At 41.1% G+C, this 15,326-nt stretch overlaps 1 protein-coding gene across 2 annotated transcripts in view; it reads right to left on the reverse strand.

Annotated features, from left to right (window-relative positions):
- numbl (NUMB like endocytic adaptor protein) overlaps positions 1-15,326 on the reverse strand; it is a 62,939-nt gene that overhangs the window by 16,982 nt on the left and 30,631 nt on the right. For both annotated transcript variants that reach the window (XM_057351441.1, XM_057351440.1), the window contains exon 2: positions 5,518-5,668. In XM_057351441.1, the coding sequence (XP_057207424.1) occupies positions 5,518-5,643 (126 nt within the window). In that variant the 5' untranslated portion in view covers positions 5,644-5,668. The remainder of the gene's footprint in view (positions 1-5,517; positions 5,669-15,326) is intronic.

Consider the following 15,326-nt stretch of genomic DNA (forward strand, 5'->3'; position numbering starts at 1 on the left):
ACAGAACTAGTCTTAAAAGAGCCTCTTTTCATTTCAAAGTCAATAAAATATTCACATATTTACCCATAGAAAGCATTTTTGCATATACGCTGGGGGTTGCATAACTGCTAGGTATTAGAATGGATTAAGTGAAAAAAATTCTTCTGACTGAATTTTTTTCAGGCCAAGTCATATTCCTTTAACCGACACTTTATTTAAATAGTCGAGACCAATAGCGTTTTAAGGGGAGATGTTTTAAACCGCTTTAATATTGCCAGTTTGCGTATTTTAAAAGCTATTTTTAATTATGAAAAAATATATACTTACCTTGACAAATAATCTACATAACTTTTCCCGTGCATGTTTTTATTTATCTTATAGGACCAAACAATGTTTTCTGAAACTCTTGTATGAGTTTATTTTAAGATGGTAGGACTATCTGACAGGGTATTTTGCATTGTGAAATCATCCTACCTGTTTATTTTGTCGATGTGGTTTAGATTATATTAAGTTTTGCACTGCGGTAGGAAAATCTGACAGGGTAGGTTTTGCTTTGCCGACGCAGCTCGTCTTTCTCTTGGTCTATCTGTGCAGCGACCGGCAGAAAACAGCAGCACTTTCAGCTGACCGAACAAAACAGCGTTTCCAAAATTCTGTCACTGTTACTGCTTGCCTGGGCATATGAACATTAACGTTCACGCTAAAGCCTACATCGCATGATAATGTTATAATGCGTATTTTCCATTATTATCAATTATCGTCTGGTATCTGTCTGTTATAATCGACATCGGGATATTTACGAGACATCGGCGATACACGCTAACATCGTCACATCGCCCAGCCCTAGCTTCCATAGACATCAGAGTGTATTTGTCACGGTCCCACCGTCTTGTTTATGAAATTCTAGTCGTGTGGTGGGATCGGGGCAGAGTCCTTAGGTTGTATGTGAGAAGACCATGAGTTGTTTGTTTATTCCTCTCATGTGTTTTCTCGTGTCTCGTCATTGGCCCCGCTCCTCTCGTTTCCTTGTGATCTTTCCCTGAGTGTTTGATTAACCACACCTGCCCCATGTCGTTGTCCCTCGTTTGTGTTTCCTATAAATACCCTCTTGTTTCTTTGTCTTGTGTTCGTGGATTGTACGTTGTACCGTGTATGTACCTGTACCTTTGTGCTCACCGTGTTTTGTATTATCTTGCCTTGAGTCTTTGACGTTGTGTCGTGTTTAGTTTTTTGTTATTCTTAGTCCTGCTGTTTTTGCCCCCACGTGGGAAGTTTTGGTTTACCTTTTGATATATTTAGTTGCATTGTCTGTTCCCCATTGTGGGTGTTTTTGTTTATTATTAAAGTATTTTTGTGTTAACCCCTTCATTGCCTGCCTGCATCTGGGTTCTTCCGCCATTCTGACAGAATCCACGAACCAGAATTGAACCCAGCAGGCATAATGGAGGCAAGGCGATCCAGGCAGGTCTCATCTCCTCTGCGGTCTGCGACAGGGCTACTCCGACGTCTTGGAGTTTGCCGACCGATTCTTTGAGACCGCAGGGGAGATGGTCCATGATGAGGTGGAGCAGATGGCTATGTTCAACGGCGGTCTGAACGAACCCTGTCACGGGCAGAAATGAGGATGCTGAGACCGCTGGGCTTCACGGACATGATCAGGAACGCCATGAATCGGCCGGAGCCCAGGGTCTCAGTCCAGCCCAGTCTTTCTTCCCCACTGCCCGTGATCCCGGAGGATCGTGCCATCCAGATCGGAGTCGTGGGCATCACCTCACCTCCGCCTCACTCCCTGCATACCTCTCCCCACCAGCTCAGCCTCGAGGTAGGCGAGGAGGAGGGAGTCCTGGGAGTCTCCTCGTCGACGCGTCCAACCGGAGCAGCTGCGCCCTTCACCTCATTCCTTCTGCCGGACCACCAGTCGGGGTTCGGCGAAGAAGAAGAGCAGAGGAGAGGGCCACCAGTCCGGTGCAGCCGGCTCCAGTCCGGTGCAGCCGGCGTCCAGTCCGGTGCAGCCGGCTCCAGTCCTGTGTCCAGTCTTTGTCTAGTCATGTGTCCAGTCCGGTGGTCCAGCCGGCGTCAAGCCCTGTCCAGCCGGCCTTCCAGCCGGCGTCAAGCCCTGTCCAGCCGGCCTTCCAGCCGGCGTCAAGCCCTGTCCAGCCGGCCTTCCAGCCGGCGTCAAGCCCTGTCCAGCCGGCCTTCCAGCCGGCGTCAAGCCCTGTCCAGCCGGCCTTCCAGCCGGCGTCAAGCCCTGTCCAGCCGGCCTTCCAGCCGGCGTCAAGCCCTGTCCAGCCGGCCTTCCAGCCGGCGTCAAGCCCTGTCCAGCCGGCCTTCCAGCCGGCGTCAAGCCCTGTCCAGCCGGCCTTCCAGCCGGCGTCAAGCCCTGTCCAGCCGGCCTTCCAGCCGGCGTCAAGCCCTGTCCAGCCGGCCTTCCAGCCGGCGTCAAGCCCTGTCCAGCCGGCCTTCCAGCCGGCGTCAAGCCCTGTCCAGCCGGCCTTCCAGCCGGCGTCAAGCCCTGTCCAGCCGGCCTTCCAGCCGGCGTCAAGCCCTGTCCAGCCGGCCTTCCAGCCGGCGTCAAGCCCTGTCCAGCCGGCCTTCCAGCCGGTCCCTGGGAGACTCCCAGGGTCAAAGACTGTTCCTCCCAGGACTTATCCTAAGTCCCCCAGGACTCCGCGCCCTCGAGCGCAGCCGGGGACTGGGACTATTCCCCCCAACCCTCATGGACTGCCCCCTTTGGGCCCTTGTTTTGCCCCACCCCCCCTCCCATGTTTGTTATTTTTGTTGTCTCACCCCAACCCAGTAATTGTTTTGTCTGTTTTGCCTTTGGTCATGTTGTCTGTGTGCATTTGGTTCCTGTCCTTAAACAAACATGACAGACTGGGACGTCAACCCCTTGGTGAACACCTGGGGGTGTTCATTAAGGGGGGGCTCTGTCGCGGTCCCACCGTCTTGTTTATGAAATTCTAGTCGTGTGGTGGGATCGGGGCAGAGTCCTTAGGTTGTATGTGAGAAGACCATGAGTTGTTTGTTTATTCCTCTCATGTGTTTTCTCGTGTCTCGTCATTGGCCCCGCTCCTCTCGTTTCCTTGTGATTTTTCCCTGAGTGTTTGATTAACCACACCTGCCCCATGTCGTTATCCCTCGTTTGTGTTTCCTATAAATACCCTCTTGTTTCTTTGTCTTGTGTTCGTGGATTGTACGTTGTACCGTGTATGTACCTGTACCTTTGTGCTCACCGTGTTTTGTATTATCTTGCCTTGAGTCTTTGACGTTGTGTCGTTTTTTGTTTTTTGTTTTTCTTAGTCCTGCTGTTTTTGCCCCCACGTGGGAAGTTTTGGTTTACCTTTTGATATATTTAGTTGCATTGTCTGTTCCCCATTGTGGGTGTTTTTGTTTATTATTAAAGTATTTTTGTGTTAACCCCTTCATTGCCTGCCTGCATCTGGGTTCTTCCGCCATTCTTGACAGTATTTTATAAAATCTAAATGTATTTTGTGCTTGTAGGCACGTGTATATGTCTGAAGCCTAAAATAAACATTATGTGGTTGAAAGTAGGGGTGTAACGATACACTCAGCTCACGATTCGGTACATATCTCGATGCTGGGTTCACGATACGATGCACATCTCGATATTTTGAACAAAATTCAAAAATGAAACTAAAATTCAACATTTATTTTCAAAATATTAACAATTTCAGTAACTTATTTTGTTGCACATACAACTTACAGTTTTTCTCGATTGCTAACACACAATTCATGAAACAATTCACCATTTTCTGACAACCATAAACACATTCTCAGAACAATACACCAACTTGTACAAACCCCACACACAAACAGCCTCAATTTGCAAAGGTTTAACCATGTTCTCATTCAGAAAACACAAACACACAATATAATGAACTGAAGTGTCAATATGTAAACTCAAATAGCACACATTTGTCCATCAGTAAACATTCAGTTGCAAAACTGATCAGAATCTCAGGATAATATCAATAGGAGCACAGGTAATTGTGCATCCTAGAATCATCTACTGCGCTTTATACTACTTACAGTAAACAGTATAATCACAGTACACACTTTATATGAGAGAAATTTCACTCTTCTTTATCCAGTAAACTGTAGCACGTGTACACCCTTTTTACCTGTTTTTACCGGAATACTTTTACAAAATTGGGCCAAATGTGCAGAGGATGCCATATTTTTTACATTGCCTCCTATTGACAAATGGCTTCACTGTATTGTTTCCTTTATCGTCTCTGTAAGTCGCTTTGGATAAAAGCATCTGCTAAATTCCTGAATGTAAATGTTATTTGTGCAGTTGTGTACCGTATTGTGTTGCATGACCAGTTTATATTGTTCTTTGGTTTTTGAACTTCTCTGTCTTGTAAGATCATCTTCATCTACTTTACAGTAGTGTAATGTTTTATTTTTATTTTTTCCTAAAGCTCATTCTTGCACTTTGCTCTATGTGCACTCTTTTATGTTGTATATTCTAATAAACACTAAGCTGTCAAATTATTCTTAAGTCCCACAAAGAGATTTTAATAACAGTGTTTTGAATTGATCTCACCAGTGTCTAAGACTATGTTGCAGTGTGGGTGTTTTTGAGGGCTTGTGTGTCATATCTGGGGGAAAAGTTTGGTTTTTCAGCAAGTTTGAATGGTTTAGAGAAGAGAGCTTCATTTTGACCTGAAAATAGGATGTTTGGGGAATTGGGTGAGATGTTATGGATTTGTGTTCACTGTTTTGAGAATACGAGGCATAATTTCAAGAAATGTGTTTAAGCAATCGAGAAAAACTGTAATAAAGAATGTTAACATTTTAAGGCTTAACTGAAATTAGAATTACGATCAGTGTCAATTTTGACAGCAAATTTTGATTTAGTTTTAGTCATAGTCTTTTGACTAAAATGCAATTTAGTTTTAGTCATCCCAATTTATCATAGTTTTAGTCTATTTTTAGTCGACGAAATCTACATTATATTAGTCTACTAAAATCTATCTGTTTTAACTCATTTAATTGGTGTAATTAAATGTTCCATACAAAGATTTAACTGTTTCGACATGATTTACTTTACCTTGAAATTAAATTATGTGTGACACAGATTGTGTCTTGTGCTTCTCTCTCTACCACATATGTGAGATGAGCACACGTGACGTGCTGGCGCAGAGTATTTAGCGTCTTGACTGCTGAACGAATAGAATTAACAAACATCATATCGCAAAATATCCCCATCTCTCTACGATGCGCATCGTGACATTTTTGCATCGCGAAATATCGTAATATGAAGTATCGTTACACCCCTAGTTGAAAGCATTGCATAGTTGTGATATATGACAGGACTGAGTCTGTCTCTGGCTCAGTGTCAGCCAAAGCGCTGAATGTTCTAATCACACCGGTGTGATCCACTGATATACAGTATATGTGGTATATACAAAGTGTTAAAATGATAAAAAGTGAATTTAAGACATTAAGTACAGGCGGGAACCCTGCAATTGGTTGCCCTTCAAATTGATATCTGTGTTCACACATCCTTACCCGGACAGGGAAGTTGCATTTTCCTTTTCGTACGGCTTCTTCATCGGCCTGCCACTGATGGGGTCGACTGGCCTCCGGCATGTAGGTGGGCTTCTTCCTGCGCAGACTCTGACGCAGTTTGTTCATCTCCACGCTCTCAAACTCTCTGTTGCTGAGGAAAGCCAAAAAGAAGATGCTATCATTATAATGCTACTAAACTGCTCTCGTGTTGTCTTGGCTCAAGTGCTTCTGACCGTTTCGAGTGATTTATCATAACACAGGTGTCACCTGAATGTTGACATCACATAGTAACTTCTGGACAGGTGGAGTAAAATGAGTATCTGATTTGGACTTTCCACCAATATTTGTCAATTGAATCCAAAGCATTCATTACAACATCATTATTTTTTAGTATTAAATGTATTCCTTGTTTAAAAGAGCATGAATTAAATTTAGATGACAGAGATTGCATTTCCCTGTGTATTTCAAACAATTGTTGTGCTCTCAAGAGCCCTATTTATACAACATAATGAGGTCATTCATTCTAGCCTTCATTTGCATTGGTAATAGCAAATACTGATGCACAGAAACACAAAGCCAGACCGCTCTCAAAAATGCAAAAAATCCAAAGCCAGTTAGCCCGAGCTGAAATATAAACATCACATAAATAGTATAATATTGAAGTTACTGTGATAATTTGCTAAAAACAATATATGACATGCAATGCATGCATCAACGTTAAAGTTTGGAAAATCAATTTAGATACTAGTAAAAAACAAAAAATTATATATTTAAAAACCCCTGAAAATTATATAACCAACATACACATTCTTTCTGGGAATCATTCTCTCTTATCTGCATCAACCTCAAACTTCAACTTTGCATAATTTTAGAAAGTATTTAAATCATTCAGCTATTGCAAACCATTGCAATACGCACATTTGCAATCCACTATTAAAACAAGCAACGGCAAGCTTCAAGAAGGTTATTACCATCTCCTCACACAGTTTGGCATCTTCTCTCTATTAAGTGTTCAGGCGTTTTCATAAAACGTCCAACAACTTCCAAGTACTGATATCCAATGTGGACCACATGTCACACAACTTCCCCCGGCCTGGGTTTATAGCTTCACCGTCCATGGTAGCCAAATGCGCACGTTCCCCAAATCCCTGAAGCTTTACGGGTAACAGGTGCCGGACATAGAGCTGAGGAAGTGCCTGGCCCGTAGCCCAAACACATAACACACCCTCATACACCCATAACACACCCACACATTCACAAGACCACGCTGCTCTGAGTGTTTTTATTTTTTTATGGTCTGACTTTAGGGTGTTTACTCAGCTCTAGCACGCCTGTTGTTAAGTTTGATGGGAGATACCGGAATCACAATCTGCAGACTGGCACCTACCTACCACAAGAGCGGGCAGCTGAATAAACCACATGCCATTTTGTAATGAGGCAACAGGACATTACAAAAACATTAGTACTGAGGGTGGGTGTTATGACCAAAATGTATGAGTCATTTTACAGTATATCATGCCAAAAACGTGTTTTACAATAAATATATGTGCTAATGTAACATTCCAAATTTGCATTTAATCAGCCTTTCTAGATGTATTGTGGTCATTCAAGTCCAGTGTTTGTTGAATTTTAACAAAATCAAACCTCGACAGTAATTCAACAGCAATGTGAAAGACTGACAGCATGACAAGACACATGAAAACTGTGACAAAATTGTATTGTTGTATTGCTTAAATGGAAAACTTGTTTTCTTTGCTGTAGTTGATGTAGTTGAAAAAATACAGAGCATGTTTTCTGTTATTTTGACCTGATTCTCCAGTTTTAATTTTCTGCAATATTTTTATTTGACGTTTGGGAGAAATATTGTTAGTAGTTCACAAAAACCATAATTTTTCCTTACAGTTTTTCTCGATTGCTTAAACACATTTCTTGAAATTATGCCTCGTATTCTCAAAACAGTGAACACAAATCCATAACATCTCACCCAATTCCCCAAACATCCTATTTTCAGGTCAAAATGAAGCTCTCTTCTCTAAACCATTCAAACTTGCTGAAAAACCAAACTTTTCCCCCAGATATGACACACAAGCCCTCAAAAACACCCACACTGCAACATAGTCTTAGACACTGGTGAGATCAATTCAAAACACTGTTATTAAAATCTCTTTGTGGGACTTAAGAATAATTTGACAGCTTAGTGTTTATTAGAATATACAACATAAAAGAGTGCACATAGAGCAAAGTGCAAGAATGAGCTTTAGGAAAAAATAAAAATAAAACATTACACTATTGGAAAGTAGATGAAGATGATCTTACAAGACAAGAAAAGTTCAAAAACCAAAGAACAATTTAAACTGGTCATGCAACACAATTCAGTACACATCTGCACAAATAACATTTACATTCAGGCATTTAGCAGATGCTTTTATCCAAAGCGACTTACAGAGAAGATAAAGGAAACAAAACAGTGAGGCGATTTGTCAATAGGAGGCGATGTAAAAAATATGGCATCCTCTGCACCTTTGGCCCAATTTCGTAAAAGTGTACTATTTTCTGCAAAAATACGGAACAGGTAAAAAAGGCTACAAATGCACATTTGTAAACTTGATAATCACAAATTTGAGGGTGTACACGTGCTACAGTTTACTGGATACAGAATAGTGACTTTTCTCTCATATAAAGTGTGTACTGTGATTATACTGTCTATAATGTTTACTGTAAGTAGTATAAAGCCCAGTAGATGATTCTAGGACGCACACTTACCTGTGCTCCTATTGATATTATCCTGAGATTCTGGTTGGTGTGTCATCAGTTTTGCAACTGAATGTTTACTGATGGACAAATGTGTGCTATTTGAGTTTACAACTTGACACTTCAGTTCATTATTTTGTGTGTTTGTGTTTTCTGAATGAGAACATGGTTAAACCTTTGCAAATTGAGGCTGTTTGTGTGTGGGGTTTGTACAAGTTGGTGTATTGTTCTGAGAATGTGTTTATATTTGTCAGAAAATGGTGAATTGTTTCATGAATTGTGTGTTAGCAATCGAGAAAAACTAATACATAGCTCAGAAAAAATAATAATAATAATTTGTCTTTTTTATGCGGTTATAAATACCTACTACAGAAAATGGTTTGTATTTAAACAAGTGCTAATGTAAAAAAAAAAAAAAAAGAATTAAATTGTATTTGTAAACTTGAAAAAAATGAAAAGTCCTCAAACCAATTGACAAAATGAAAAGTCCTTAAAATCTACTCAACATTTTAATTAAAAACAAGAATCAAAACAGTCAAGATTACAAATAAATCGGGGAATATATATATCATTATCAGCTTATTCATTTAATTGGGTGATTTAACATTCGTCCAGTATCCCTTGCTGACTCTAAAGCAGATACATTTGTTCTAGACTCCGTTTTTATCACAATACCTCAAGAAACAAGCAAGCAAGCAAATCAATGCATTTGCAGGAACAGGATGGGAGGATCTTCCGAGATTCTGCTCCACTTTCTGGACTGATCTAACGGCTGAACTCCTGCCAAAGATCCAGAACAGCAGAGAGGGAGGAAAAGACACACAGCCATACAGAGAGAACGGGCCGAATGCCAGCCAGAGAGAGAGAGAGAATGAGACTTTATAAGGAGAAGAAAAATGGAGCTTGAGAGAAGAAGGGGAGGGAGAGAAGCATCATTGAATCTTATCGAGGTCACAGTTCTGATGCGTGACGCTCTCGCCTCGCTGCCAGTCACAAACGCCCAAGTCCTCGCCGATGCCCCTGCGGCATTATTAACCATCAACCGTGTGCTTCACAGACAAACATGCAGCCAGCAAAACATGACAGATTAGTTCTGGAGAAGTGCTTATGAAAACTACGCAACATGCGAGTCACACAACAGTTCAGAGTCATTCCTTGAAAACGATTTCATCGCCAAATGAGAAACAGCTGGAACGAAATGAGAAAAAAGAAAACAATGCATTCAAGATTTGTTTGGGTCAATGTTGTTTGGTTACTAATGTTCTTCAAAATATCTTCTTTTGTGTTCTGCAGTAGAAAGAAGTCATACATGATTGTTTTGAATGACATAAGGGTGAATAAATGATGAGAGAATTTTCATTTTAGGATGAAGCGTTAAAATACATAAGGCTTGTAAAAGAAACGCAAGGAGAGAAAGAAGTGGAGAAAAGTTTTTTATGACGCTTCAGTGAACATGAAGCATCACATGTATATACCAAACCAGAGCAGATGGGCCCCTAAAGCACAAAATCTACAAAACACTGCTGTCTAAAACTCCTCTGATCCGAACCCGTCAGACTGTGGCGATACAAAGACTGCCGTGCAACTGTGCTGAAGCAGATAGCTTCTGTCTCGTTATTGCTGAAATCAATGCTCTCAGTACATTGGATCGAACCGCAGCAGCTGCCTGCGCTCATTACAGAGACACCGTGGGTGGACGGGGTAATGGAGGCTTTTTGGGTGTGTTTGGAGAGGGAGTAATTGTAACGTGGCACTTCAGCCTCTTACGGCAGGCTGTGCTCGCTTCTCTAAATTGGCAATGAGAGGATAGACAGTCGCTCACGATTTAGTTCAGCAGAGATTAAAGGAACATTTCGACTAAACAAGAAAATGTAGTCATCATTTATTTTACCCTTGTATCGCTTCTAGACTGTACGACTTACTTTTGAATGCATAAGATGACCTAAAATGCTTTAATCGCATGATGTGAAACAGTGATATTACATCAAATCTATTGTTTTGTGTTTCACAGCGGACAGTAAATCAAACAGATTCAGACAGACGCCGAGTCACCCGGGTGTGACCCAGTTTTTGTGCATTATAGGCACTATTTGTAAATCGTCTGACACAGGGACTGACATCGACTCGCTCTCCAACCGTCTGCTCCTGTAGCATCTACATCATATCACACATACAGTATTCAGAGTTAAGTTATAGGCGTCTCATACACATAAACACATGTATGTGGACATACTGCACATACACATGAGTAACAGTAAATGACAGGGAAAGTCAGTTTAGCCTATGAGTGAAAAGCAACTAGCACTGATAAATCAATATCAAAGACAGTGTGACACAGTGACCGGTGACTCAGACAGTCTGTGTGAATTTGTGGATCATTTGGGTTTGCATCACATTCTGTTTTCAGCAACAAGTAGGCTATATGACCTTAATTTTCACATCAGACATGTTCAAATTAACTAAATATTCTCATATGATGGGTCATTCTCACTGTTCGTCCCCAGCGGTTTATGAATGCAAGAACACATACATGTGCATCTGTGTTTAATATACAATTATTCACTTTTGAATAATGCATAATATCATATTATGTAGTTGTGTTATATGTTTTAAGAAAAAATAAACAGCTTGATCCATTGGTCGATCGGCCGCAGAGCGGTATCGGCCGATAATCACTAGGGATGCACCGATACCAGTATCGGGCCCGATAATAAGCTCTTGTACTAGTACTCGTACTCCTAAAAATACACCAATACCAAAGACCAATACCTCATGTGACAAAACTGACTGACATTTTTTTGCTTTGAACGTTTGTGACAAGCACATAAAATTATTTATTTTTTCATAATGTGTTTAAGGTGGAGTTGTTTGTAATTATGAAGCTATTCTATTTTTATTAAACTCAACTGTTCTGTAGTTGGAAAATTACCACCTCACACAAAAATAAAGCGTAAAGGGATCGGTATCGGCGAGTTCCAGAAAAAATATCGGTATTTGTACACAGTCTTTAAAAAATGGTATCGTTGCATCCCTTATAATCACATTTTATGACTTGATTGGTACTCACTAAACTTGTCCAATCTCACAAACCGATCACAGTTTGGTGACATCAACGCTTGAGGACGTACATGATGTAAATGATTTGGCGGCGCAGTCATCTCATCGCAGGGTTTTTCCTGCATATAAAAATTGGAGGTGGCCGCCTCCGTCAAATTTCGTGCCGCCTCCGACTCAGACTCTCATCAAAATTATGTCGGGTGTCTGTGTTCACAAAAACACTGCGTTCACTCAATGGACTGTCATTTGTAACTGCAGTACGCCACTATAGAGGCGCTGTTTCGTTATAAGCGCAGTGAGGTGCTGGAGAGTTGCTGTTTATTTTTCTCAGCTATATTAGGAGCGCTATTAGTTGTATTTCGTGGCTGTTCAGGTGAATATTGTTTATTTTGCATTCATGCAAAAGGTACTTAAAGGAACAATACAGGGTTTTTAGGAGGATCTATTGACGGAAATGCAATATAATATACACAACTATTTCTTCAGAGGTGTATAAAGACCTCACGTAAGGAACCATTATGTTTGTAATACCTTAGAATAAGCTGTTTATATCTACATACAGAGTTGCCCTACATACATTGAATTCGCCGCCATGTTTTGTACAGCAGCACTAAACAGACAAACAACTCTACAACACACGTTTTCTCTTCCTCTCCGCTGCGGTATCGTGGTGAAACGGATCACGGATCTTCCCGGATCATGCTCTATGGTTCGGAACGCATGTGACCCGCGGATTAACTGAAAGTTTATTTTCATCGAGTAAAATAATAAAACGCACGCTCACTCGCTCTCTAGTTTCAGCTCCAATGCGCTCTCGCTCTCTCTCTCAAGTATCTGGACGAGTACAATATTAATGTGGTTCCAGATAAACAATGACGCTCAAAACTGCTCCGTCACACAGCTAATATTACAACAACAACATATCTTGGTATGTTAGTATGTTACTCACATACTGATCCGAATCAAAGCAACCACCTCGGGGGTGATTTTTAGACGATCTTTCTCTACAACGTCTCTCTCTGCTGGAAAGTATCTCCATAGATATCTGTGAATATATCTGCTAAAAGACTTAATACCGCGGGTCTTAACGCGTCTCTGCTGGAAAGTCTTTATAACATTAACACAGGTCCTAGCTCCTGCCTGACTTTTATCCTTATTTTTAAACTTAAAATCCACAAACCTTTTATTTTATGTAATACATAAGACATCGCTCTTTCTACAGTCTTTCTAATGCCCGCAAAATCTCTTCCCTGCGTCAACATGAGAAGACATCTTTTTGTACTGTGGTGGCCACCGTCGTGTTTGGACTGAGCGATTCTTTGCAAATCTATAATACAACGCTAGTGGCCGCTGTTAATTAAGAACTGCGCCTTTAAGGTACGGTAGGCCTACACTTGCATGTGTGCACAAGATCAGGATGGCACTACCTCCGCCTCATTTTGAGCCAGGAAAAACCCTGCATCGCCGGTGTGGAATTACTATAACGTTTCGAGAAGATTCACTATTTTCCCTGTATGTTCCAAAGAAATCTAACGTGGAGGAGCAGTGTCCAAAGCATTTACTATGATTAACCTGATTTGGCATTCAAGTTTTTATGTTTAATTGCTGTAAAAATATATCAAAAATATTACAATTTTGTTATATCGACTGTAAAAATCCTTATCGCAGCATCCCTATATGATACATTATGTTTTACCAAAATGGAAAAAATTCTTTGTTATTCAATTAAAAAGCAGTTATAAATGGTCCGGTAATTCTAAACTTTTATACAAAACCTATTTTGTCAGCTTTATGGCCAGACACCTAAAGACACAAGATGTAAGAGAAATTCACAATTTTGACCAGTGTAACGTGCCTTCTTATTGTGGGATAGAGAATGCCTGTCGATAACGTCAGTGTTATCCTCAGTTTCAGCTTCTACCGCCATAGAAAGACTGCGTCAACCGATCGGCATATGACATTCAAGTATCGCATCTTATGAAAAATGTAAAAGTAGCAACAAAAGCAGCAACTCCCATCATTCCACACTCCTTCACAGCATCAAACTTCGTTATTAATTTGCAACCTCTAGGAGTGAAAATGACATATTGTGCCTAAAAAGGGTACAATTATTTGTTCATCAGTGTCAGCCACAAATAGCAATTGCTTATCAGCACTTCACTTATGTGTTCATGTGCATGTCGCTTTAAAAAGTAAGACAGCCATTGGTTCTAATGCAGCGAGACGGCAAAATCACAGACTGCCACAAACAGCAGGAGTCTTCCGCACTTCACTGACACTCGGCCTAACCAACAAGGGCTTCTGTGGCTTTTCCCAAACCTCATTCTCCTACCACAACCCTAAACCGAGTTCAGCTCATAACACATAATTACTGTTTGCCTGTGTGGAGCAGGAGGATATTCCTCAGGAATATGTTCTGTGTAGGTGGTTTTGATGACAGATACCGTGTGTCCTTATAATTGGTCTACCAGGCATTTCTTGCCGTAATAACCTTTCACAAATGATAACTGCTCTCACTTTGGACCCTCGCTCTGCTGTTTATTTTAGGAATGGCATTATTAACTCTACGTGGTTAAGAAAAGCCATTAATCTCACTGCTGGATAGACACAACACAGCTTAAATGTGAATAGCCATAAGATTCATTTTAGAGATGAAAAATCTAAGACTGAAATCTATTTCCATCTCTTTTGAACTAAAGCTGTGGGAGGTCATTTCCACGTGACTAGATGCACAAAATGTAATTGCAGTAATCACTGTTTTGATGTCAGTTTGATGTCAAGACTACCTCACAACCAGTGTTGGGCAGTAACGCGTTAGTTTGATAACTTTTTTGGTAACGGAGTAATTTAACGTGTTATAATTCCTAAAATAGTAATTAGATTATAGTTCCAAGCTCAGGTAACTATACGTTACAGCTGCGTTACATCGTTGCCGTTGCATCGTTTTATCATTTAAATTGTAAAAAGCGAAATAGCTTTTTCAAAGTCTGGATGCCTGCCTGTCGCACCCGCGACGTCATCAAACTGAAACGCGCCTGCGCGGAAAATACTTCCAAAGCCACTCCATGGAAAGCCTGCCACTTTAAGCTAGAAACTCGTAACAGCCAATGCTATCGCCGCGTGGAACACAGGCAAGGAGACTAGACACCGGCTATGATTGGCTGAGGTGCCTCTCGTGATCGATGTTAGCCTTTATGCTCCAATTGTAAGTATTACAGACCCATACATCTCCCTATCACAAGTAGTGATGGGAAGTTCGGATCATTTTACTGACTCTGACCTTTGAGTCTCATTCAGCAAAATGAACGAATCTTTTTTCGAGTCATATCGTTCATTTTAGCAAAATATAATTAAAATGTTACGTTACTTTCCTAACACATCTACTACTTATGCAAACGTTGATCACATTACAAACAATACAAAACTATAATGCTATAAGAAACAGAAAAGATTAATTCATTGTTTACCTGGGTCTTTAGTCTATGATTAGCTATGATAACGTCTTATCTGACAAGTCCTCGGGTTTGACTCATTCGTTCACGACGTCACAGCTTCGTAAGCTAAACCAATGCAGTCTGAGCCGGAAAGAGAATTGATTAGTTCACCTCTCGAGTCTTCGGGTTCGAGTCGTTCGTTCATCATGTGACAGCCCCCTACTCTTTACCAATGCTGTCTGAGCCGGAAAGAGAATTGATTAGTTCACCTCTCGAGTCTTCGGGTTCGAGTCGTTCGTTCATCAAGTGACAGCCCCCGACACTTTACCAATGCAGTCTGAGCCGGAAAGAGAATTGATTAGTTCACCTCTCGAGTCTTCGGGTTTGAGTCGTTCGTTCTTTTGTCACAGGACCCATAGAATGTTGCGCAATGCACAACTGGACGAATCACTCCCCGAGACGACTCGTTCTTCCCGAGTCACATTAAAGATTCTTTCAAAATGAACGAATCGTTCCAGAACGACCCATCACTAATCACAAGACAATCTTTGGTACTACGAGCGAAAA

Source organism: Triplophysa rosa, linkage group LG14, assembly GCF_024868665.1.
Source record: "Triplophysa rosa linkage group LG14, Trosa_1v2, whole genome shotgun sequence".
Taxonomy (NCBI): Eukaryota; Metazoa; Chordata; class Actinopteri; order Cypriniformes; family Nemacheilidae; genus Triplophysa; species Triplophysa rosa.